At 38.9% G+C, this 26,999-nt stretch overlaps 1 protein-coding gene across 3 annotated transcripts in view; it reads left to right on the forward strand.

Annotated features, from left to right (window-relative positions):
* Positions 1-26,999, forward strand: part of bsna (bassoon presynaptic cytomatrix protein a) — a 183,540-nt gene that overhangs the window by 44,632 nt on the left and 111,909 nt on the right. For all 3 annotated transcript variants that reach the window (XM_049485661.1, XM_049485662.1, XM_049485663.1), the window contains exon 3: positions 25,017-26,456. In XM_049485661.1, the coding sequence (XP_049341618.1) occupies positions 25,017-26,456 (1,440 nt within the window). The remainder of the gene's footprint in view (positions 1-25,016; positions 26,457-26,999) is intronic.

Raw genomic sequence — 26,999 nt, forward strand, 5'->3', positions numbered from 1 at the left:
CACATTATAATGCATTCATAAGGCATTATAAACATGGCTATACGTATTTATAAAAACGTATAATTCATTATAGCCATGTTTACTATGCATCATGAACTGTGATTATAATGCATTAATAGCTGTGTTTATAACATGTTATACGTCAATACCAAGAAACCTAGTCCCTGCTTGCAGACTTTATCATGACTAAAACAGCTTCCAACTTATAAAAACACCCTCAGTAATCTTATAAATATATTTTTAAACACTCATAAATTATTCTTGTCTTAAATATAATATTAATTATAGTCAATTATAATGTTTTATAACAGGTCTAAGTAAAATGCCAGACTTTCATTGCAGGACTAGAGTATTAACGATAGAGATATACTATTTTAACATATATATTATAAGCACAGCTTATAATGTATGATGATAACAGGTCATAATGCTTAACAAACATGGCTATAATGGATTATGCATTTTTATAAACATTTATAGCCATGTTTATAATGCCTTATGAATGCATTATAATATGTTACGAATGTGGTTATAGCGTCTAATAAAGATGACATTCATAAAAAGTGTTACCAAGACTTTTATTGTTTACCTCCTGCTCACTTCCCACAAGCAGCGACCCAACAAAAATAGAACGAATGTCCTCAAGCTATAAATACTTTAGAGCTAAAGCTAACTAAAGCTGTGTCAGCAGAACTGAATCAGGGACGTGTATGTATGTAATATTAGTAAAGGCTATTTACTTACACAATTCCGATTCGACTCTAGTTCTGTGGTTTCAGATTAACAGAGGAGGGATCTGATCAACTTGCACCAATAGAACACCAACAGTTGAGTACAAACACATATTTATCATTTTATTACAAATTTTGTGTCTTGAAGCAGCAGATTAGTGAAATTAATGAGTGTGTTTCACACATTAATTTTTACTAAATATTGACTAAATATAGTCAATCAAGAAAGAAGTTTGGTGTCCAAACTATTGCCTTAACCAGCGTTGATAGGTTAAACAAGCATAAATACACTTTTACTAAACTTCTAAATGGGCCATATGTTGTTTCTGCACATAACATTTTTATACAGTTTCTACACTTTTACTTTTCTCACATTTTGTCATGTTGCAGCATTGTGCTAAAATATAAAGAAAATCTATACATGTGTAATAATTGTCATTAAAAAAAAAGAAAGAAAAAGAAAACAAAAATGTAGGGTTGTCAAAAATAAGGCTTTTTTTAATCACCTTCCATGATGCCCTTTGATCAAGCGAATACAAACAAGCTTGTTTGTCTCTGTAACTGGTTAAGAGAGGTGTAAAGGCTGATTTAAATCATATAATCGGCTAAAATTACACCAAAAACATAGGCAGCTCACAAGGCTGCTAAATAGAGTTTTCTGAGCAGTAGTGGAACTCTATAAAATACTTTTAGAAGAAGCATCTATCAGGCAAAGAACCTTTTGAAAGAGTGTACTATGAGAATTGGTATTTCTTGCTATTAATAGTGTCATTTACTTTTACGCTACTGTTGTAAATTGCACTAAGCTACAATTGTGCATTAGTTGACATGCTGAGACAAATTGAACAAGCATCAACTCTGGAATAAGCATGTGGACTGACAAGAAAGAATAATACTATGGGATTTTGCACAAATGTGAATTAGTAGTTCCGGTGAGAGGTCTGGTGGTGCTCCACCAGAGTTTCATAGTGCAGTATCTGTGTTCAAGGCATGGTCATTATCCCTAAGTTAATATATTTTCAAAATGATTTTAAAGTTGTTAGTTACAATAAAATTGCTATATAGATGTCATGGGGCCATGCAGAACCACCCTATTTACTTTAGGCCATAAGAAACATTAAAGACGTTTGTTAAGAATGTAATTTTAAAGATACTGTTACAGTTAGTGTTGTGTGCATGCGTGTCTGTGTAGTTATACATTTTAATAAGTATGTACAGTATGCGGCAAGAAAAGTTGAAGTTCAGTAGGAAGATAATAAGGCTTGAGCTGCTCCATGAGGATTTCCATGTCAAATCTGTTGAAGAATATGCTGCAGAGAGAGAGAGAGAGAGAGAGAGAGAGAGAAAGAGAGAAAGAGAAGAAGCAAGCTTGAGAGTGTTCTGTATGCATGAAGTTAATTGTTTTGATGTTTGCTTGCCCACTTTCAGCACTGTATTAGAATGTAGTTTTTGCATGTGGGTTCTGTCACAAACCTGCAGTGTAAGTTCTACATCAGCAGGCTATATTCAGTATTAATGAGTAACTGAAGAAGTGAATAAGCCTCTAATAGAAGAAGCTATCAAAAGGTTAATCGGTAATTAATTTTGCATTATTAACCTATATTACTGTGCAAATCAGGGCAAGGACATGCACAGTGATTGGACATGATACTGCAGCACGAAATAAAATATTCACAAATCCCTGCTCAGCCTTAGCTGATCATTCAAGGCATTTTGCTGCCTTGAAGATTCAATGCGAACCTAATCAAGCCAACTTCAGACACAAAACAATCTTGTTGCTTTTTTACAGCGATCTTTAGGCGAGCCGTGAACTACACAACATGATTAAAGGTGTTTCAGAGTGTCTTTGCTATTGTAACGATAGGAAAAGTACACATTGTTGAGCTCTAAAGACATTAAAGACATGTAACAATTCTCTTAAATAATCATAAGAGTGTTTTTTTTGGCATGTAATGGCAAAATAGTGTGTTCAGATTTTATAACTCTGGTGCTTTATGATATATATTAGACTATCAGACTATGATAGACTATGTGGTAACTCAACACAAGGAGGGTTGAAGACTAGCACATGCCTCCTCTGACACATGTAAAGTCAGCCACCACCTCTTTTTGAACTGCTGCTGATGTAACATTAGCCGAGTAGCATCACAGCGCACTCGGAGGAAAGCGCAGCGACCCGGTTCTGATACATCAGCTCACAGACGCCTTTTGCTGATCAACATCACCCTTTAGAGTGATGTGGGGAAAGAGCGCCATCTACCCACCCAGAGAGAGCAAGACTGCATGACTCGGGACCTGTGTGTTGCATTATAACATTATTATAACTTGTGCAATTCTTTTTATGATCACAGTGTGATTTGTTTCTTTGCTATATTGTGATTATCACACCATAGCTTTAGAATAAATAAAATATAAATTTTAACATTAATAAACGAAGACCTATGTTACAGACTTTTTTTAAAGGCCCAAGCTGACAGGGCCCGAGGAAAGTGGTCTGAGTTCAGTTCATTTTGAGCATTGGGTTGATCTCAGGCTCAGGCAGAGAATATAAATATTCTGTTTAGAAGTGAATAAGACATTATACTGACAAAGTCTTACTGTTACTGCAGCTCCTACAGCTCTCTGCAGCTACTCTCCATTACTCTTTCCCTCTCTCTCTTTCTCTCACTGTCTCTCTCTCTCTCTCTCTCTCTCCCTCTCTCTCCTTCTCTTTCTCTCTCTCACAGAAGTGGGAGTGATAGAGAAAATTGTTTGTAACCATCGTTCAGTTTACCTGAGTCAGTGGGTGTGAAGAATAACTTTCACACATATATGCTTTCACACACACAAACACACACACACACACACACACACACACACTGAAATATTTTTGTGTCATGCCGCTCAGAAAACCGTTGCACATTTCCAACCCATTACACATGAACACAGAACCAAAAGCTATTTAAATCTGTGTGTGTGTGTGTGTGTGTGTGTGTGTGTGTGTGTGTGTGTGTGAGTGTGTGTTTGTGTGTGTGTTTGCACATGTACTGTGACTTTGTTGGACTGTCAATGTCACTATGGCAACCACAGTAGAATTAGATTGGAGTGCTAAAATGTCGGCTGATAAGTTTATTTTTTGTTCTCTATTTTCGTTGTTTTGTTTTGATCACACAGCCCTTTTTCATTTGTCTTTTTGGTTGTTTACTGCATACAGTGCGTCCGAGTAAAAGAATATACGGATGTTTCACATGCTGTTGGACTGTGTGTGGCTCTGTGTTGTGGACTTAGAGTTATGGTCAAAAAAATCCAGTACACTTATTTGCAAATGCTTATGTTTGTGTTCAGGAAGTCCTTTGCACAAAATGACTCTCACATAAAGATATCTCACCGGCTCTTTTCTCGCCAGATTCAGTACCTTTCAGACTGAGCAATTTAGGGCTCTGTCACTTTAAATTGTTTTAAATGAACTTGTTAACTTGTTTTAAGTAGCATAATATAAAAAGTGAGTTCATTTTTAACTGCTGCAGAGGCACATTAATTTATATAAAAAGTACTTACATCTGCCTCATCTGCTGAATTTTAAAGCATATACAGTATTGCACCATTTACAGTAAATCAAATAAGGCCTTCTAGGAGAAGGACATTGCCCTTGCTGTCAAACATTGTGGAGGCTTAAATATCTCTGGTTGTTTTTCTGCTTCTGGCACTGAATGCCTTGACTGTGTACACGACATTATACAATCTGAAGACTAGCAAAGAACGTTTTTTATTTTGTTTGAAAGTATTAAAATCTCCTTCATCTGCTGACTTTACGCAGACAGTAGGTACAGATTCCTCCCTCAGACAAAGTCTGCTGCCTAATCCTGCTGTGTACTGCCTGCGGTTCTCAAAAAAAAAAAACCTAAAATACCGTTTCTTCAACTGATATAGTGAGTGGGGCTTAAGTGGGGGTTAACAGGTGTGGTGCCAGGATGGTTCTCTTTAGGTTTCCCTTTATTGGGATGTCAGAATAAGGGAGGAGCATCCAAACGGCTCATAGAAGCAAATCATTCCTGACCGAAAAACTTTTCAGCTGATTCACAGGAAACAGATGGAAGAATTTTTTTTTTGGTGCTTGGTGAGTTTACAGCCATGGTCAATCTCCCTCATCTGCTGAATTTTCTTGGACATTGGGTACAGATCCCTCCTTCAGACAAGGTCTGTTGCCTAATGCTCCTGTTTACTGTCTGGGTTTCTCAACCAAAATGACTGCCAGCTTGGTTCTTTGCAGGTTTCCTTTTTGTGACATCAGAATAAGGGAGCATCCAAACGTCTCATAGAATCCAGTGATTCCTGACACCAAACTCATTCAGCTGATTCACAGAAAACCGATGTATATATATATATATATTTTTTTTACTTTTTACTTTTAGTTTATGGGAGCAGTCATGCCTCAAGTAAAAATACAAAATATGGAAAAAAAAGTACATAATATATATCTATTTAAGGTAAATAATAAATAATGTTGCATTAGAAGCACTGTAGGTTATTACAAATCAATCAAAAAAATATGCCTTGTATAACACAGGTATCCGCCGATGTTTGATATGCAATATAAATCTAACAGGATGTGCTTTATGACACCGATTTGCTCCAAATGGACCCCCATGGAGAAGTCTTCACTTGAATAATTGCTGATATGCTAATGTGCTTCTGTCGCTTCCAAGCACATCTTTCTAAATCACTGCAGAGATTTCCAGCGTATGCTACAAAGAGTGAAAGGAATTCATAATAAAAAGAGTTTATTGCATAACTGCAGTATGTTATGAATCTCGCACGGGGTGACTGGGGTTCTGTTTTTTTAGGGATTATGTCTTAATTTAGCCGGAGGAATCATCCTGTTGAGCTCACATGCCGGCCCCTCTGTATGGCCGCATTCCTCAGTGCCAGTTTGCAGGTATATCCGTGTGCCCATATGCCGCAGTGCCAATGTAATCATGCCTGCTACCCAGGTGGGCTTGGCTGGCATCAGGAAAGGGCAGAGAACAGAAATGACATGCTGTTACTGAAGGGTGTAAAATGCATTGATGTTTCATGATGCAGCTGATTTGAAGGTGGCTGTTTTTTTTGTTCGAAAATTTTGAATGAAATATAATTATTTTTAATATTGATGGATCTCTGGTAATTTCTACAGTGCAGACAGTTCCTTCTGTCATTTCTGAACACATCCTTTTTCTGACATGTTCTTATTTTACAGTAAACCCTAATAAGTTAAGTCTACTCAAATCATTTGAGGCAACGAATTACCTCAAATGATTTGAGTTGGACAAACGTTAATCTTTAAATTCAACAGACAAATCACAAGAACTTGACACTCAAACTGTGGTGAACCTGAAACTTACATTTTTAAGTTAAAGTAACTATTGCACAACTAGTTGTTTTTGTAGCCATAAATTCTAAATTGGCACCGGTAATGCTTTAGTTGACTTTACTAGAAAATTACATGGAAACCCAAAAACAAATAATACTTTGGATTTCAATGTCAGGTCAATAAAATTTGTAGATTTTTATTTTTGAAGTATTTTTTTTTTCAAATACTCATAGAAAAGTAGATGAAGTAAGAAAACGCTATAGAGTGAACAGTATTGAGAGAACAGCCAACATAGAGTTACTATAGCAGCTCAGAAAATGATACTTGTTCTTACAGCCTACAACACAGAGGCCAGGCAGTAAATCATAATATCATATTTAAAAGTATTTAAAAGTTAACCTAAGGTTGCCCAAGGGGAATGACTACACACTGATGGTGAGTGTCAGAAAATGGGACACACACCCAGTATGCAAAAAGATTGTTCCAGAAGCCATGGTAACAGACTAAACTCAGTTATTATAAGTTGGTTCAACTCAAAGATCTCCGTTTGAAAGTATATGAGCCCACAAGTATTCAGCTAACTCAATCTACACGGTCTGGCAATGTCACAAGTTTTGCATTCATTTTTTACCAAGATCTTGCATCAGCATTGATGATGGTAGAGTCTGACCGCTGCACAAAGCAGCTCTTCTCCATCCAGCACATCCCAAAGATTCTCAATGAGGTTAAGATCTGAACTCTTTGGTGAACTCTCTCTCAATCCATGAGTGAAAATGATGATCTCATGCTCCCTGAACTCTGAACTCTTTTACAATTCCAGCCCAATGAATCCTGATATTGTCATCTTGGAATATGGCTGTGTTCATCAGGGAAGAAAAATCCATTGATGGAATAACCTGGTCTATATTCAGTATATTCAGGTAGTCAGCTGACCTCATTCTTTCAGCACATACTGTTGCTGAACCTTAACCTGCAGGCCAACTGCAGCATCAACCCCAGATTTTGGCCAGGCAGTGAATTTGAGTAACGCTTATGTATCGAATTCGGTGTAAAACAGACTTAATTTTGAAAGAACAAAAATGTAATAAAAGTAGTTTACTGCATTAACTATACATTACGTTACACATTAAAGATTGTCCAAATGTTTGTGTACCAAAAAATGTACATGAGATGGGATTAAAATATAGTAGCTAGGCTGAATCTTCTCTTAAGCTCGTCCACCTTTCCCACAATAGCTACACGAGAGCACAGACACTGTAGGTCAGTTGTGAATCACATCATTTGTAATCTGAGATTTAATTATGAGTCAAGGTCCCTAAAGTCTGGTAATGAAATTGAATTGGTGTGAGATCAGAGATTTACATCCATGCTGCTGCTGCTGCATGGCTGGCTTAGCCAGAGAGGGACCGAGCAATAATAGTCAGCAAACACAGATGCAGATGTTAGCAGCATGTGTATTTGTGTGTGTGTGTGTGTGTGTATTTGAAGTTGTGTATGCACACAGAGAGAGAGAGGTTGTTTGTCCTTTTGGCAGTGTGTCATACTCTCACATAATGGCTTTTCAGTAACTGTGCAAAATAACAGGATGAAACCCAGAAAGGCTTAGATTGAGCCTGTACACACTAATCAGAGCTGTGTGTGTGTGTGTGTGTGTATAAAACATGGATAAATGCATTCCCAACAGCTCTCAGCACTAGCCTGGCTTTGTTCTATTCTGAGCATCAGCATTTTGAATTATACATCACTCCCAGCCAATCAGAGCTACAGACACACCTCTCAGGACTTGATCAGTCCTCATCCAATAAGAAAAATATATTAGTATAATTTTCTTAGATATACTTAATTGACCACAGTAAAAAATATTAACTAAGCAGTAACCATCATACATTTTTTTATTTCATATATTAAAAATGTTCCTAGTAAAAAAAAAAGAAGCATCCTAGTGAACATCTCACACTCCAAAAAACAATTACATGCACAGATACACATGCACACACTCACACCCAACTGCCTCTTCTGAGCATGATCGTAATTTTGGGAGTTAGATAATTCACACACACACACACACACACACACACACACACACACACACACACACACACACACACACACACACACACACACACACACACACATACACACCCACTCAAAGAGATGGCATGCACACAAACACACATATGGGCCTGTACAATATATGTACACACACTTGATTCATTTGGTATTTGGTATTCACACACAGCAAAAAAACAAGTCATCCACACACACACACACACACACACACACACACACGCACACACACACACGCACAAGTCAAACACACGTACAGAATTACTGAGCTATTGAGGGAGAGAGTTGCGGGGGGAGATTGCAAAAGGCCAAGACTGTGCTGGCGCTTTGTGATAACTGGCTATCTTTTGTGCCGCTGTGTCTGAAGCCTTTTCACAATGACAGCATCTGCTTTCCCCACCAGCGCTCAATCTCTCGCTCCTCTGCTGCTCGCTCCATTTCCCTCCGCTTCAGGACAACATTCTGTGTTAGAAGTTGAACATTATTACTTTTGTTTCACTATACCGTTCAAATGCTGTTATTTAATTAGATATTATAAATTATCTTAACTTGTTTTACTTGTTTGACAAATGTTCAAGTATGTTCAATACAAAAAAAAATCTGCATGAGCGTGTCACTTGACGTTGCCTTTAAGAGCCAGGTGCATTCTGACTTTGACGGATTGGTATTTTAACGGTGCAGTGTTTCTGTGCTTCTCAGCAGAGGTGTATTCTGTATACTGTGTATTCTGTATACTGTATATGGTTGCTGTAAATGTTGGGTTTGTGCACTGCTGCACCCCGGTGTATGTGTTTGTCTAACGGGGGGGAGGGGGTACATACCTTAAGAACGATTGAGCGTATCTGCGCCGCCAAGATAGCAATGAACCTCTGATTGATGACTGTTATCTAGGCTGTTTTTTTCAGTCAGTTGTGCACCTGTGTTTTTACCTGAACACACCTCACTGTGTATGATGATTGGGGTCAGAAAATGGGGGACACACTGGGTATGCAAATAGATGGCGAGAGGCCAATGGAAAAGAAGCTGCCAATGGCAACAGACTGAATTCAGTTATTATTAGTTGGTTCAACTCAAAGATCTCCCACAAATAGCATTTTTTCTTTGTAAAACAGACTTAATTCATTTGAGTTCAACAACTTATGTGTTTACAGTGTATATTTGTATTTTTATTTCACAACAGTCTGCTTTCCAAAGCCTAAAAGTAGACAAAGAAAGAAAAAAGAAAGAAATGGTCCAATCCTATTTCTCTTGTTTTTGAATAAAACATTTTCCTTTGGAACAAAGTCATGATGAGAAGGAGTGAAATCCTCCCTTAAGAATTGGAACAACCCTTAAAGCAACTGATACAGATATACTGTAGCTATAGTAGTGGAGCACTAAAGTTCAGCAACCTTACTGCTGCTGCTGGTTAACTAGTTAACTTTAAGGTTTATTGTATGTCTTCAGAAAGGGGGCAGGTGGTGCAGCAATAAATTATTTTTGTCCATTTTCTTAATTTTTCTGTGATGGTGATCTGAAATGAGCTTTTATTAGCTTTTACTTTCTTTTATTTTTTCTATTCCACCTTGAATGCTGCAGTCGTTGTCATATATTGCACTATTTAAGGTGGAATAGAAAATTTGTTATGAAGAGAATGGTATTAACATTAAACTGTAGTCATGTAGTGATTTGATAAATTTTAACAATTAATTTAATTGTTAATTTAAAAAAATAATGTTTTTATTTCGTTTTCTCCCCAATTTACATAGCCAATTAACCAACCACTCATTAGGACTCCACCTATCACTAGTGATGCCCCAACACACCAGAAGGGTGAAGACTAGCACATGCCTCCTCCGATACATGTGAAGTCACCCACCACCACTTTTCCAGCTGCTGCTGATGCAGCATTGCAGAGTGGCATCACAGCACACTTGGAGGAAAGCGCAGAGACTCGTTTCTGATACATCAGCTCACAGATGTCTTGTGCTGAGTGCCATCACCTTTGGAGTGATATGGGGAGAGAGCGGCATCTACCCACCCAGAGAGAGCAAGGCCAGTTGTGCTCTCTCAGGGCTCTGGCAGCTAATGGCAAGACAATTAGTTTAAATTTTAACCTGGGAAATACCAACATTTGTGGATTTCTTGTGTGATCGCTTGTTCCGCCATCTTGCCATTTATTTTCATACCCCTCTGTTTGAAGTGTGCCTCTGTAAAAAATCTCTGTTTAAAGGACCAGGAAGCCCTTACATCCCCCTAAGTTGTGAAATGGCATTAGGAATGCAACACAATCCTCACAGCAATGCTACAAAATGTAATAGAAAGCCTTCCCTGGACTGTAGAGACCTGACTCCAACAAAAGCATGATAAACTTATTACTTATGCTTTTGATTTCAGTGAAAAAAAAATAATGATCAGACATCCTGATACTTTTGTCTATATAGTAAATGTGTGTTAGGGAGGTTATTAGTTTAGTTTAGAAAGGGTCAACTAGATTCATCCAGTGTATTCAAATTGGCAATAGAAGTTTAGATGAACAGGCATAACGGAGATATATGAAAATGGTAATGGTTTTAATACTCCTGGTTCATGACATGTGACACTGTGAGAGCAATAGATAGAATATATATATTTATTTATATATACATACATATATTTCCCTTGGGAGTGTGTCACTATAAATTGTGGATCCAACTGAAATTTGCTATTGATTTGGAATGTGTGTGTGTGTGTGTTTCAGTGAGGTAGAGAGAGAGAGAGAGAGAGAGAGAGAGAGAGAGAGAGAGAGAGAGAGAGAGAGAGAGGAAAAGAGAGAGCATTGCTCAAACTGCTGCAACAATCCATATTGGTCACTAATCAGTGAAATTGATGGCTGACTGTTATATATGTATGTATGTGTGTATGTGTGTATGTATGTGGTTCCATACCACTATGGCCAGAAATGGTGATTCAGATGACAGTGGAGTGTATAAATGAACACACAGTCACCATAAATATCTCATCTCTCCAAAGGAAATGTCTCAGAATGCACTATTGCACTATAAGATATCAGTTTGCACTAGTATTGCATATTACCTACGGCCCCCTGAAATGGAGACACTATATATTAAAAGGCCTTGTGGTTCACCCAATATATATAATTACCTTTGAATTAAAGCCGACACTGCCCACTTTAACCTCGTACTCATTCAGTCATTGATCCATATAGCTGAGCTAAGCCAATTGGAACCATCAGTGTGTAGTCATTCTCCACAGGCTGCTGCTGCTGCCTGCTCTTGGGATTTATACACTATATGTGTTATATAGTAGTTCATAACTGCCTGGCCTCAGTGTTCTAGGCTGTAAGAGCAAGTTGCTATGTGTTGTGTTGCTGTGTGTATTTAGACTATATGCTTGCTGGGTCCAGCTGGTCACATATGGAATGACTACACACTTATGGTGAGTAAAATGTGGAAGGACAAGCCCAATATGCAAATAAGTGTGACCAATATCAGGTTAAAACCCCAACATAATTGCTCAGTAGACTCTGTTTAATTAAAGAGTAAAACTGAGCATGTGCAGTAGTGCAGAGTAGTTGGCTTGGCCTCAACTATGGTTCAACTAAAATTTGTAAATTTTTGCCAACTTTTAATAAGAAACTTAATAATGTTAGTTGAGGCAACTAGTTTGCATTTTACCATTTCTTGTTCAGCTGACTTAAAAATCACATCAAGTAGAATTTTTTTCTCCCCAATTTACACAGCCAGTTACCCAACCCACTCACAAGGACTCCCCCTATCACTAGTAATGCCCCAACACACCAGGAGGGTGAAGACTAACACATGCCTCTTCCGATACATGTGAAGTCAGCCACCATCTCTTTTCGGTTCTGATACAGCAGCTCACAGACGCCCTGTGCTGTGGACATCACCCTAGGAGCGATGCAGGGAGAGAGCGCCATCTACCCACCCGGAGGGAGCAGGGCCAATTTTGCTCCCTCTGAGCGCCAGCAGCTTGATGGCAAAACTGCCTGAGTGGGGGCTCGAACTGGCGACCTCCTGCTCATAGTGGCAGCTCTTTAGACCGCTGGACCACTCGGCGCCCTAAGTAGAACAATTTTAAGTTTTGTTTAAGTGTAACCTATCATTACCAAAAATGTTTTAATCTTGTTGATTTGCTCATATAATTTATTTTCTCAGCCTTCTCTATTGCTTCTATAATGTCCTTATAAAGTCAAACAATGTCAAAATTTAACAGTATGATCAGCTTTATTCAATACTTTGATCACACAGCTCATCCCTCACATACTTAAAACTGGTGCCTGAGCCTCTCTACTTCTCAAGAGTGAAATCCAACATGTCCAAGTGGGTGGGAGAATTCAGATGGATGAGAATATTAAGTAGCCAGAAAATGACTTTAGTATTTTAGTCTTTAATGGATGATATTTAGTCTGGGTTGATCAGGAAGGTGTGTTAAACCAACACTTCCATGTTTTTTTATGTCAGAACATCAGAATTACTTTTTACTGTGTAAATGGCTGTGTGTGTGTCCTCTGCAATGGACTGGTTCCTGATTCAGAGTAGGCTCCAGACCCATCGCAACACTGACCATGAAGAAGTGGATACGAATTTACAAGCTACGAGATATGCCTCGGGCTGTGCTCTTTTACCCAGTTCCACTTTACCTGCATCAACACATCCTCAATTATGAGCAGAAAAATATACAGCATAAGTTACTAGAGGCCGTGTGATCCAGAGTTTAACTCTGTATCACAGCAGGTCTTCCATTACCCTTCAATCAAGATCAAAATCACTGTAATTCTCAGGCGTTTGTAGCTTTTTTGCTGTAATATGACGTTATTACTTTCTCTCTGTGAGCTCACACAAAAGAAAAGCAAAAGAACCGCACTGAGACCTATTAAGAGGTGGTTCCAGCACATGAGGTGTCTAAGTCTGAGGTTGTTTGACCTCATGTTGATTTGGGCAAACAAAACCACTGTTCAGAAGTCTCAGTTTTTGACTTTAAGCAGCGTTATGTAAGAACTTGCTTGGTATTTCTTTCTCCTGGGCTCCCCCTACAGTTGGGGGGTATAATTCATGTTCTGAGCCGGGATATGCAGTAAACTTGTAGCATTTCTGGACAAGTATCATTTTTATTTTTATTATAAAGTCTATATGTTGAAGATACTTTATATATACATACAGTTGAAATTGCCGGTTCGAATCCTGTTTATGTAGCTTGCCATCAACTACCGGAGCCCTGAGAGAGCACAATTGGCCTTGCTCTCACTGGGTGGATAGATGGCGCTCTCTCCCCACATCACTCCAAAGGGTAATGTTGATCAGCACAAAGCATCTGTGAGCTGATGTATCAGAACAGAGTCACTGAGCTTTCCTCCGAGTACACTGTGATGCTACTCAGTAATAATGCATCAGCAGCAGTTCTAAAAGAGACAGTGGCTGACTTCACATGTATCGGAGGAGGAATGTGCTAGTCTTCACCCTCCTGGTGTGTTGGGGCATCACTAGTGATAAGGGGAGTCCTAATAAGTGTTGGGTTGGGTAGTTGGCCTTGTAACTTGGTAAGAAAATGGGATTTAAAAAAAATAAAGAAATAAAATAATAAAAAAATGACATACAGTTATTCAAGGTACTGAATACTGAATACAAATATGTTTTCTTCCAGAAAGGTCTTGGGCCCTAAAAAAAATAGCCCAATAGTCCTAGTCAAGCCTTTAAGTCTCACTCCCCGTCTGCTGCCTGGTCTGTTCCTAAAAAAAATACAGTCAGTCTCCCCTTCCACTGCCTGTGCGTACGCTGGGTTATGCCAGAGTTTGAAGACAGGAGCAGCCAGTGTTCTCTGCAAGCACAAAACATTTGTTGTTCTCCACAGGAGAGCTTGATATGCTCGATTGGCAAGGCAGGCAGGGTTGCACTCAATTTGAAGTTTTTTGTCCCAGCAGTTTTCCACACACCCCGCTGAGAACAGATGATGACAGCAGCTGAAAAAAAAAAAACACTTAGCTGACCAAAACAACTCATAGTTGTGATATATAGTTTGAGAATGCTGGAATTCTTTAAGTTTTCAGAGCTAAGGAACAAATGGGTAAAAATTGTCTATGGAACACCACCAGCAAAGTACAATTGAGATAGTAATTGAGGTGTAATTTTAAAACAGTTCTGTTTACAGTAGCTAAAAGTAAAAATCCACCCCAGGCTTTTGTTCCAACTGCCTGGACGACTCTGCTGCGGCTCAGCCAACAAAACCCCAGGGGTGGATTATTACTTTCTGGACCTGGACCACCCACCTCTATGTGTTTACATTGGTTAACATAGGATCTCCAGTGGATTTTCTCTCAAGAAATTCTGTGTTTTAAAGAGTTCATACAGTTTCTAACCGCACAAACTACAAAAGCAGAAATTTCTAAAGCACAGTTAATAATAATATCATTATAATAGTCAGTGCCTGCACTGGAAACAAAGCCTCAGTCATTGTGGGTTTAGCTGCACACGCTGCTACATGCGTTTGATAGGCAGCTTTGTTAAAAGGCTGCCAATATGATTTGCCAAGCCTTTTCACTGACAGAGTGAATAATGGGCACTTTGCTCCGCTGTGTTCTCATAATTGCATGTGTGTGTGCGTGTGTATGTCTATGTCTGTGTGTGAGTGTCAGTGTGTGTATGTTTGCTAATAGGAATTTCACACATTTATGCCCTAATCGCTTAATACAGGTGAGTACCTTATTAATAAACATGAATGCACATACAGTATAGGAAAGCCTGAATGTCATATGCAAAATGCAAACACACACACACACACTGCAATGAATATCTAGATTAAAACTGCTTTCTCTTTTATCGAGTGTGTCCCATTTGGCACTAATGCTTCTACAGTAACTCAGTGTAATAGAGCTAATGCATGTGGTATTCTGAACGATAATAGCTTTTAAGATAGGCTGCCTGACCAATGAACTTTCAAAAATCCAAGCGCTCTGTCATGGAGTAGACTTTCAGTGCAGAAAAGCATCAGCCAGCCAAACTTTTGCATACATTTTAAAGGAGTGAAAAAAAAAAGTTAATGAAATGTGCACCAGTTTCTATCAGCACATGATGTACATTGAGTCTTGTAAAGCATATAAAAAAAATCTATTTAAGCTCCATGCTGACTCAGTGTAGCTAGGCTAACAGGCTTTTTGCCAACTGCTGGTCCATGAACCAGGAGATAAAAATATTGCTGTCTATAAGCAATTCGTAAGCCTGTAATATACCACTTTATGTAAGCCAAATTTTGTGTTTATAATTCAGATTTTTGAATTATCTTGCATCAGCATATCTGAGCTATCTTCATCCAAAGCTGCCAGATTGTCACTTCCTGACTTTTATCCCTGCAATTGGTTCCAAATTTTTATAGCTTCTTGGAAGCTACAAATAAGTCGCATAATCAGAAGTACTGGTGCACAAGTATTCACTCGAGAAGCACAACTTTGAAGAAGGAGTTGTTGGAATCGAATATAAATTTATATATGTATTAACTGGGGAAGAGTGTACAATTAAAGGCTGTTGTTGGACCATTAGACTGGATACAAGATGAGATACAGTTGAGTATAAAGTTATACAGGTTCTGTATAACTATAAGGCAACCTGCAGCATATTTACCCCCATGTGTTGCAGCTGGGCTTGTAGATCCTGCATACTTGTATCCCATCTGTTAAACAGAAAAAAATACTTTGCAATATACTTAACAAACAGACGGGTTAATTTATATGAGTAAATTACAAACACTTGAACACAATCTTAAATTCCGGTGACATCGAACGTGAGAGTAAGCTGCGATTGGCTGAGTCTGAACACGTGATGTTGTCAGGTGCATGCTGGGGATTGTAGTTCTGGACCGGGGATTGTCCATAGATGGGAACAGACGAGTTGGAGTTCAGAACTACAGAGTCTGTAGCAGGCGTGACAGAAATAAACCAATCAGTGCGTCAATTGTAATTCCCTTTAAGAGGCAGGTGCACTATGACTTTGGCATGTTGATATCTTAACAGCGCAACATTCTCAGCAGAGAATACTGACCTGTAAAGTTCACAGTATGAAGGTATACCAGCAGCTTATTTAAGGGAATAGCAATGTTATTTTATTCTTTATTCTGTTTATTGTTGATTTAAAAGCTGGAATTCATATGTATCTGGCGTTCATATGTATGTGTAACAGTGCTCCTTCATGGCTAAGATAGAATTAGATGGCTGACTGCTGACTGTTGTCAGGGTTTTAATCAGTCAGTGCCGCACCTGTTTTTCCTGCCACCAAGATAGAAACATGCTAGAAATTGACCTGAACACACCTTATTCCAGACCACCACACCCATTAGCGTAGATATATTCATAAACTGGCGTGAAAATACACTGTTAACCGGGTGTAAGATAGCAACAAGCATTGTGTTGAGCCTTGCACAGGATGTACGGTAGCGCCCTGTGCAAAGTAATCAAACTACACCTGTAATTATTGACATATCCGTCTGAGAAATACCTGCATGCTTGATACCCTTTTTTAATTACCTAATTCAATTTAAAGTAGTACTGGAACTCAAATAGACCTATGTGTAGAATAGGTTTGAATCATAACTAAAGCATCAAACATCTGGATCCGCTTCCCTGTAAGACTTTCAGATGCGGTAAAGGAGAAATCTGAATGACGGGATCAGATTTTGCAACATGAACCAAGAAGGATAACTGGTCTCCCACAGACGCATCAAGGCTCCTGCGGCTAGAATAACAAGGGGGTTCATTACATTACATTATATTTCATTTTCTGGGAAGATCACTTATGGAAAGACATGTACCTGTAAAATGGTGGGAACATTCAGTGAAGTTAGAATTTAATGACATGAAAGCTTTGGAACTTTCATAAGGATGGTCTGGTTTTTATAAAGTTATCATACCTCCCGCTTCAGACTGATCCCTGCCAAATAGTGACATTCACCACATGTTACTGCAGAGCAGTGCATTTTTTGGGTACTGAATATGAGACATCAGCTTTTTTATCTGATAAGATGTCACGGTTGCAGTAGATGCACTTGCTTGTACTACATTGTACCGTATTTTCGCGTTATAAGGCGCACCGGATTATAAGGTGCTTTACGTGACACTAGTAAGGAACACGGGTGTTTCTAATTCAGCAGATGTAAAGTGTAAAAGCTAAGCTAAGCTTAGCAAAACTGTAATTCTTAAAGTCAAATGAGCTCTGGGTGTTAATCTACACAGATTTCTCCTGGGTGGGTAAAGCCCTTCTGTTTACTTACAGTAAGCTTAGATTTACAGATTTCCACCAAGGCTAGCCACGATTAGCAGCTAATGCTGCCTGACAGCACTACACGGAGGAAATATTAAGCCAGATTTAGTTAGCGGTTAATCCTATGTAGCTTGTTTTAACTCAATAAATAAGCAGACTACAGAGCTAAGTGCAGGTAGCAGGTAATGCTAATGCTGCTCCAGCAGGGCTAGCCGGGGTTAGGAGCAGGCTACAGGCTAATAATACTAACCTTTGGACGGCAAAAGAGCTAGTACATAGTGCGGTGAGCAGCTAATGCTAACGCTGCTCCAGTCTTGTGTTGGAGAAACTTCACTGAAACTCCTGTATAACGCTGTACTTTAGTGGAGTGGCTTTACTGCTTCTTAATACCTGACTGGTAGAATTCATACATAAGGTGCACCAGATTATAAGACACACTGACAATTTTTTTTGGGGGGGAAATGAAAGTATTTTAAGTGAGCATTATAGTGCAAAGAAATACTGTATAACTACACTTGAAACATTCTGTGGATTTTGGTATATAATATATTTTGACCCCTCTTAAACATATCAATACCACTTTAAAATGAGGCTACTTTATAAAGGTTTTATAAATGATTTATAAATGAGTCTTTAAATGATTAATAATTACATTGTAAATAAAGGGAAACAGTGGCTTGTCCTTTGCCAAATAGTGATTAATTTATACTGTTAATCTTTGTCTTTTCCATCAGTCAGCGTTAACATATATTTTAACTTTATTAATTCATGTAAACTTTATTAATTTAACTACATATTACATTAGTTTAATTGTATTTAACTGACTTTCTCTGTTAATTTATTAGATATGTTAATGCTGACTGATGGAAAAGACAAGGTTACATCCAGGCCACCAATGCCTGTTGTACTTTCTATTGATGTGTTTTAACTGCTTATTAAAGATTTTACATCCTAGTTAGTAGCCATTGATCAAATCCTTTATAAGGGAGACCTATTTTAAAGTGGTCCCAACATACCTACATGTTCAACTTCATCATATAAGCTGTGCACTCATAAAGTTAAACTCTTAAATGCTGTGCATATCATATAATCATAGATCTCACTGTGGACATCTTTGGCCATTTTCCTTGGCAAGTTTTGAGTACAATGTATAAATCTGCAGAACTTAATAGATAGATTGGAGCAAGCATGCCATTTCTAAAGCTGTCTGCAGCCATTGTGTATTGTAATTACTGTATAGCCATACCGTCTGTGGGTGTTAATTGGCCAATCGGGAAATTCAGCTGCATTTTGTTAACCTCCTTGGTATTGTCTATAACAGTCTTTCTTTCAGGGTAATTCAAACGTCTGCGAGCACAATGACCATTAATCTGTTTTTTCTGATTTTCTTTTATGTGATTTTTTTTTTTTTAACTAATTGTCAAACCCAGTTTATGAAGATCAATTGCGAGACCTTTGCCTTTCCCTGTCTGTTTCTTCCCTTCAATTCAGAAGAAAATGAGGGCCTTCAGTTTAATAGAAAAGTAGAAGCCGGGGTGTAAATTGATTCTTCATTTAAATAAAAGAGCAAAGACATTTTGAGAACAATACAAGCGTTCAGGGCTGTACGTATATTTCATCCTATTAGCAGCTAATCACACTTTGTCTCTCCCACTTGTGTATTATTCATTTTTGCTGGACTAGTTTCATTACTGTCACCAGAGTGATATCATGATTCATGACTGGAATGGAGAAAAAAAAAACTGCGCTAATTCATTGATAGCCAATGACAGCTACCCAGCATTGTTCTGAGACGATTCCTGAAGAGTCTTCATCATTCATACTGGAGAGATCATGACATCCTTATTAAGATTACTCCAGCAAGCATGTTAAAGTACATGCTAAACCATTTGTTTTGCATACAGTCGTCTGCTACAGACACTACAGTGCTTTTTTACTGGTGGTTTATAAGCACTACATTACAGTTACGGTAGTTAATCTTCATAAATAAAGAACCTGTCAGCCCTTTTCCAGCGGGGTGGCTAATTTTTTAGCAAGAAGAATAAATTACTCCTCGTATTTTTTTTTTATATTGATAAAAATATGATTCAATGGCATTTGTCAGACAAAACACAAGAAAAAAAAAGACATTTCTTGACTATTTTAAAGTGAGTATTTTTTTGTAAGTATTCAACATTTATTTTGCTAGTTTGAAACGTACCATCAGCTTATGGGTATTTGTTAAAAGAGAGATGAGAGAAGCAATAACTCAGATAGCTTTTGGTTGAAGTTTCAGGAATTTACTTAAAAAAAATGGAGGAAACTGGTTGCCTTAAAAAGTCAAGTAATACGTAACAAAAACTTAAATTAGCATAACTTAGAACATCAAGTTATTACAACTAAAGGGGAAGTTGACTTAAATTTTTTATTTTTGTCATACTGTAATTTGAGTTTACTTAATTTTTTTAAGGCAGCTGGTTTGCTCAAATATTTTAATATTCCCAGGGTGAATCACTACACACTGATGTTTAGTGTCAGAAACTGTTGGACACACCCAGTATGCAAATAGATTGTGACAGAAGCCAATGGAAAAGAAGCTGTTAATGGCAACAGACTAAACTCAGTTATTATAAGTTGGTTCAACTCAAAGATCTTCGTTTGAATGTATATAAGTGCCCACAAATGTTCAACTAACTCAAAATAGTTGAGTATTGTTTAGAAATGTCCAATTTTATGTAAAACAGACTTAAATCATTTGAGTTCAAACAACTTCTGTGTTTACAGTGTGCTTGCCGAGCCAAATAAACCTTACTGAAGCTCAGAGATTACTTCAGTCAACTCACCTGTTTCAATGGCTGCTGTACACAGTTTGCGAGCTGTTGTCTATACCGGACAACCCTGAGTGTGGAAATGAAACTGGGGAAATGGTGTTGACAAATTCGGAGGCTACGGTAATCTACAGAGATTACTGTGATGTAGCACACAGTTCTAATAAGAAAATACTTTCTGATCTTCCTTAATATCTGATGATACTTCCTGATGTAATGAGTTACAATGAAATATAATTCCCAGTGGTCCTTTAAGAAAAGCAGTAGATGTTTCTAATAAAGTGGCCAATCAGTGTACATGCTTTTAGAGTGTACAGCTGTATGTGGGTTGTGCCGCGCGACTTTGTCTGTCAGGTCTGTTTCGGTTGGAGTGTGATTGTGAAGTGTTTGTGAAGCAAAAATTATTTTGAAACTTGCTGGTCGTATGAATTTTTTATTAATGGCATCTGGTGTGTTTATAAGCTTGCAGAAGTGAATGTGTGTGTGTGTGTGTGTGTGTGTGTGAGAGTGAGAGAGAACGAGAGAGAGAGCGCGAGAGAGAGAGAGAGAGATGGTGAGAGAGAGACAGAGTGATAACAGTATGCACTGATGCTTGCTTGTGACAGGCTGTGGAAATTGCACTAGCATTTGTTGTCAGACTCAGCTCTGGCTGAGTGGCATTAGCTTCTTCTCTGTAACTCACAGTGTTGTGAGCACTGATTTATGTTGTTGTATTGCACACCCGTATAAGGCTGTATGTGTTTGTGAATATATTTACAGGAAAAAAAAGTGAAAATATTCACTAGAAAAACATAAACTAGAAATAACAGTAAGTTTGCAGTCTGTTACCTCTTAGAACTCCCAGTTACAGGCTAGAACAAAACCACTGTTGCTTCATTAAGAGTAAATGCCTACACAATCAAATTCATATTGCATGACCACATACTGTATTTTTTACCATAGGGAGAATGAAAGACCAGATTAGGGGCCCTACTACTCTTTGTGCAGAGTGTTGCTTGATGTAGGGTGTGTCAGTGTGTCTTTGCTATCATAACAGCAGGAAAAGTACACCCTCTGCAGCTCAAAAAGCACAAAAGGCATGTACTAATTCTCTTAACTAATCATGGGTTTGTTTCGGTCGTAATTGAAATAAACCAATCAGCAATGCACTGGCAATTCCCTTTAAGAGAAACATGCACCCTGACTTGCAGACTTGCAAATTGCTAGTTTAATGGCGCAGTGCTTCTGCACCTTCATCAATGGTACTGGATATTTCTGATTGGACAATTCTCAGTCTAGAACTGTCACTGAGGTGTTAAACACTTTAACAAGCCAAATCCAGGTAGATGAATTAAGGGAGACTAAAGCCCTATGTGGACAGGATTCGTTTCTTAGGGGGTCCTGGGCTAATTTTCTCTTTTATGGGGGTCCTCTGTGATTTTATTTCCATCTGGAACAACCATGTGTGTGTTTTTCTCAGACAGGCTGATTTAACTATAGTTTATCGCTGAACTCCTTGGTCCTCTAATTTTTTTATTTTATGAGTTTAGTCAACTTGCATTTAATAAAATAGCTGTTTTTTCTATTGCAGTCTGGATGCAAGAGTTTTATCACTGAATAGAAGTGTAAATTATTTTTCACCAATGTCCCCCTGAGAAACTAATCCCGTCCGGATAGGGCTTTAGTTTTTACTTTAAAACACTGCAAGTCAACCAACACAAAAACGCCCAACATTTCTATTCATTTGTAATCTGTATTGTAATTTATACCGCACTGGCTGCTTAGCGTGTGCTTTGCAAATGGCGCCTCCCACCTGGTGCGCTTTTATCTCAGGTAAATAATTTATGAGATCAATTCTTAACCTGCCTTTCTGTCCCACTGTTCCCCTCTTTGGAAATCTATCTCTCTTTCTCTGCACTCATTCACACCACTCACAACTCCCAGCCCACACGTTTCAGCATTAAGCACAGGGGCGATTATCACAGAGAAATCAGAAGTGCAGGAGAGATAATAGAGCTTTTAGTTCAGACGCTTGGTGATGCATCATTAAAACTGGTTTACTGTATTAGTGTCATACTGTGATACTGATGTAGAGGTTCAGCTGTGTTAATTTAATAGTATTTGTGAAGGAGTTGCTTATATATCCTTACATAGGCACATCATCTGTAGAGCATATTGAAAAATTATTATTATTAATTAATAGATGCAAAATACTTTTCTTATTATATTACAGTATATTGTACAGTACAGTATTTTTCGCAGTATAAGGTAAACAGGATTATAGGGTCTATTTTCATATATAAGGTGCACCAGATTATAAGGCACATTATTTTTAAGTCAAACGAGCACTGGTTGTTAATCTAGACAGATTTCTCTCCTGAAAACTGTTTATTTGGGTGAGTAAAATGCTTCCATTTATTTAAAGTAAGCTTAGATTTCCATACTGACAGCGCTACACTGAGGAATTTTTGGTAACCCAGGGCGATAAGCCGGGGTTAACAGCAGGCTACAGTCCAATATACTCACCTCTGAATGGAGAAAGAGCTAACTAGAGCTTAGCATAGGTAGCAGGTAATGCTAATGCTGCTTCAGCAATGCTAGCCAGGGTTAGCAGCAGGCTATAGTCCAATATACTCACCTCTGAATGGAGAAAGAGCAAACGAGAGCTTAGCATGGTTAGCAGGTAATGCTAATGCTGCTTCAGTAGTGCTAGCCGGGGTTAAGAACAGGCTACAGGCTGATAATACTCACTTCCGAATGGCAAAAGAGCTAGCACTTAGTGCAGTTAGTAGCTAATGCTAATACTGCTTCAATCTGGAGTCTCAGTGCTGGAGAACTAAACTATAACGGACTGGATTATAAGGCACACTGACAACAATTTTCTGGAAAATTAAAGGATTTTAAGTGTGCCTTATAGTGCTAAAATACAATAATTAAAATGTTGGCAGCTGCTGAATGTAAATATAAAGTAAACTGCAATCTGACTTAGTTACTTTTAAAATCAAGTAATCCATGAAGTAAATAAGTTACATTCTAAAGGTGTAATTAGTAATCAAAGTATCTAAAATTCTCACTTCCAAATGGCAAAAGAGCTAGGACTTAGTGCTGTTAGCCGCTAATGCTAATACTGCTTCAGTCTCGAGTCTTGGTGCTGAATAACTGAAACTGTAAAAATGTTCTGGAAAATGTAAGAATTTTAGGTGTGCCGTACATTGTGAAAAATACAGCAATTAAAATGTTTAGCAGCTGCTGAATGTAAATATAAAGTAACCTGTAATATGACTTATATAGTTACTTTTAAAATCAAGTAATCTATAAAGTACCTAATGTACTTTTAAAGGTGTAATCAGTAATCTAAGTAGCTATTTTCAAAGTATCTATGCCATCACTTCTCGTGACTCATGCAAACTTTCAATGACTCTTCCATATTCGAGAAGATGGCATAGGCTATAAAGTCGTAACTGCGGTCAGGCTGAAAATGGAAAAAGAAATTTGGCCTGTTAGCGATATTCAGGTAGGTGTAGCTGAGTTTTCCCTAAAGCATCTTAACCCACGTATCTTCATAAGATGGTACAGTGATCACTGCGCACTCTGTAATAGCTGTGGTGACCTTACTGTTACGATGCTATTGGGAGAAAGTGTGTGTGTAGGAAGGAGAGTGGAATGGAAAGTGAGTGTATGAGAGGTAACTGGTAACAGCAGAGAGATAAGCTGATTTGATAAGTGTTGAAAAGTTCAGGCCGTAAAATGCAGACTCTGCTTTCTGTCACGTCCTGTGTTTCCCATCTCTCTCTTTCTCTCTCTCTCTCTCTCTCTCTCTCTCTCTCTCTCTCTCTCTCTCTCTCTCTCCCCATATATACACACACACACATAAACCCTTTCTGGTTCCCTTATGGGAGTGAGAGACCTAATTATATATTCTGTCACATATACACAAAATGCTTACTATGAAATATATATTTAACCTTCCAATAACTTTCCAGTAGCACATTTGTGTGATACAAAATGTCATACATTTTTTTTTTTATCACATTACACCTAAGGGCCCTATCGAACACCCTGAGCAAGGCACATTGTGATGCTCTTTGCTATCTAACACCTCGTCAACAGTTGTTTTCATGCTTTATGCCCACACTGTTAAAAGAGCGTTTTAATAAAATTAAGGAATAAATCTACACTGATGGGTGTGGTGGTCTGGAAGTGAGGTGTGTGTCTAGGTTAATTTCTGCCATGTTGTTGTTTTGGTGGTGGAAAACAGAGGGGCTCCACTGACTGAAATGAACCTAAACAACAGTCAATCATCAGAGTCCATTTCTATAGGAGTGTCATACAAACCAACCGGATCTTTGGTGGACTTTTCGATTTGGCCCAAACCAAGGTCCTTTTGTCGCAAACCAAAGGACCAATATATCCATATGTCCAGATTAACTGGTTCATGGTTCTGTTCACCTGAAATGTGAAAAAAAAATGTTGGATAGTTTTGACTTTCTGATTAATTACAGTAAGTTCAGGCAGGCTACTGTAACCCAATAAACAATGGAAAAAGAAAAAGAAATCAGTGTTGTGTCAAAATGTCCCCTTCGTGTGAACACACACCTAGCAGCACTATGGGTGCACTGGAAAGGCAACTTGCACACTTGACAATACTCTACAAAACAATCAGTGTAAAGTACAGAGAAGTACAGTCCATTTGGGCAATGATGACAGGAAGTAGTAAAGTATTTTAAACTGCTCACTAAACTGCAGTGTGAAACCATATCTAACTGGATGAAATGTACACAATGCAATACAATGCAATAAAAGAAAGAAGGTGATTCTGTGTGTGATTTAATTGGTGTGTTTTTGTGTGTTTCCACAGGTCCAAGAGTGGCTTTGTCTAAACTGTCAGATGCAGAGAGCACTGGGGATGGACATGACTACACCTCGATCCAAGAGCCAACAGCACATACACTCTCCCTCCCACCAACCTAAACCGGATCCCATCCCTCCCTACTCCCAGGCCTCTACTCAACCTCAACCTCAAACCCAGCATCATCCTCCAACCCAGAATCATCCTCAAACTCAGCATCATCCTCAAACCCAACATCATGCTCAAACCCAACAACATCATCCTCAAACCCAACAACATCTTCCTCAAACCCAACAACATCAGCCCCAAACCCAGCATCATCCTCAAACCCAACAACATCATCCTCAAACCCAACATCATCCTCAAACCCACCACCAACCCCAAACCCAGCCATATTCCAAAACCCAACCCCAGACTCAACCTCAAGCCTCTCCAGGCCTTCAGAGACAAACAGGACAAACTACTACTACTAGCCCTTACCAGACTGGCCCTCAGTCAGGCCCCAGATCTCAGACAGTCCCTGCAACCCAAACTGGACCTTCTCAAATGGGATACCCACATCTAGGAACCCAATCAGGGCCTCAGGCTCCACAGAGTCAAGCTGGGGAATTTGGTCAAAGAGGTCCAGGTGGGATGGCACAGACCGGACCCCGCATTCCTCACCCAGGAGCCGTGCCCTTACCAGGCCTGGCTAAGGCCCCATCGCAGCCGGACCTCGGTCGAGGATCTCCAGTTCACTACGGAGGTCGACCGGATCAGATACGGAGCGCTGGGAGTTCACCGGCTCATCGGCCTGCCTCAGTCCACGGCGCTCCTACTGCTCCTCAGGATGGCCTGACCAAGCTGTTTGGCTTTGGAGCATCCCTGCTGAACCAGGCTAGCACCTTAATCTCTGTGGACCCTCTCCCTGGAAGTGGACCCTCGCCTCAGCCCTCATCTGCTCGTCAACAACAGGGCAACCAGGGCCCCAGAGTGCTGTTCAGCGATGCTAGTGCCGGATCTAAGGCTGCAACAGGACCTGCCGGTGGAGTCAAACCAGGCTTTCCTCAGGGTCCTCATGCCCCTCAGCAGAAACAGCCTCAGCAACAGCATCCGCCTCAGCAACAGCAGCAACACCATCTGCCTCAGCAACAACAACATCCGCCTCAGCAACAACAACATCCGCCTCAGCAACAGTCATTGCCGCATCATCAAAATATGCCCCAGCAGCAGCAGCAGCCACAGCAGCAGTCGCCAGCGCATCATCAGAAGGCGCCACAGCAGCAGCAGCAACAGTCTCCACTAAAGCAGCCTCAGCCAGTGAGCCAGAAGCCTAAAGTCAACTGCCCACTGTGTAAAACCGAGCTTAACATAGGATCCACTGAGCCTCCCAACTACAACTCCTGCACCCAGTGCCACACACAGGTCTGCAATCTCTGCGGCTTCAACCCAACTCCACACCTTGTTGAGGTAAGAAAAAAACAGACCCGCTCACAGAGACACACTCATATAGACCAACCATCACTTCACACATAATTTCCTTCCCTTTATTACAGGACTGATTTTATTTTATAGTTGATTTTATTGCTCTTTTCTAATACATTGCTCTTATAAGCTGCATGCCTTCAGTGGTGGTTCCAGGATCACATTCCTCACATTCCTTACAACATAGGGATCTTTCAAATCATTAAAACACTTTCTATTATTTATTTAATTAAATGGAAAAATAAAAGGAAACTTGTCTGGTAAGATTTTTTTTTTTCAAAATATTGAGGATTTTAAGATTGATAAGATGTAATTTTAAAGTCTAAATACTTCAAATATGAAAAATGTAATTGCCTAATAGTGAAAAGTTGGCATGCACCAAATATTTGGCAACCAATATTAGTATTCCACCTAACAATTTGTTTTTGCCATTTTTGTCTAAATCAATACAAATAATCATTTGTGCTGAATAATGACTCACACAGTACCAGTCAAAGTTTGGACATCTTCTTCTTCAATTATTTTTAT

Source organism: Astyanax mexicanus, chromosome 12 (genome assembly GCF_023375975.1).
Source record: "Astyanax mexicanus isolate ESR-SI-001 chromosome 12, AstMex3_surface, whole genome shotgun sequence".
NCBI classification, from domain to species: Eukaryota; Metazoa; Chordata; class Actinopteri; order Characiformes; family Acestrorhamphidae; genus Astyanax; species Astyanax mexicanus.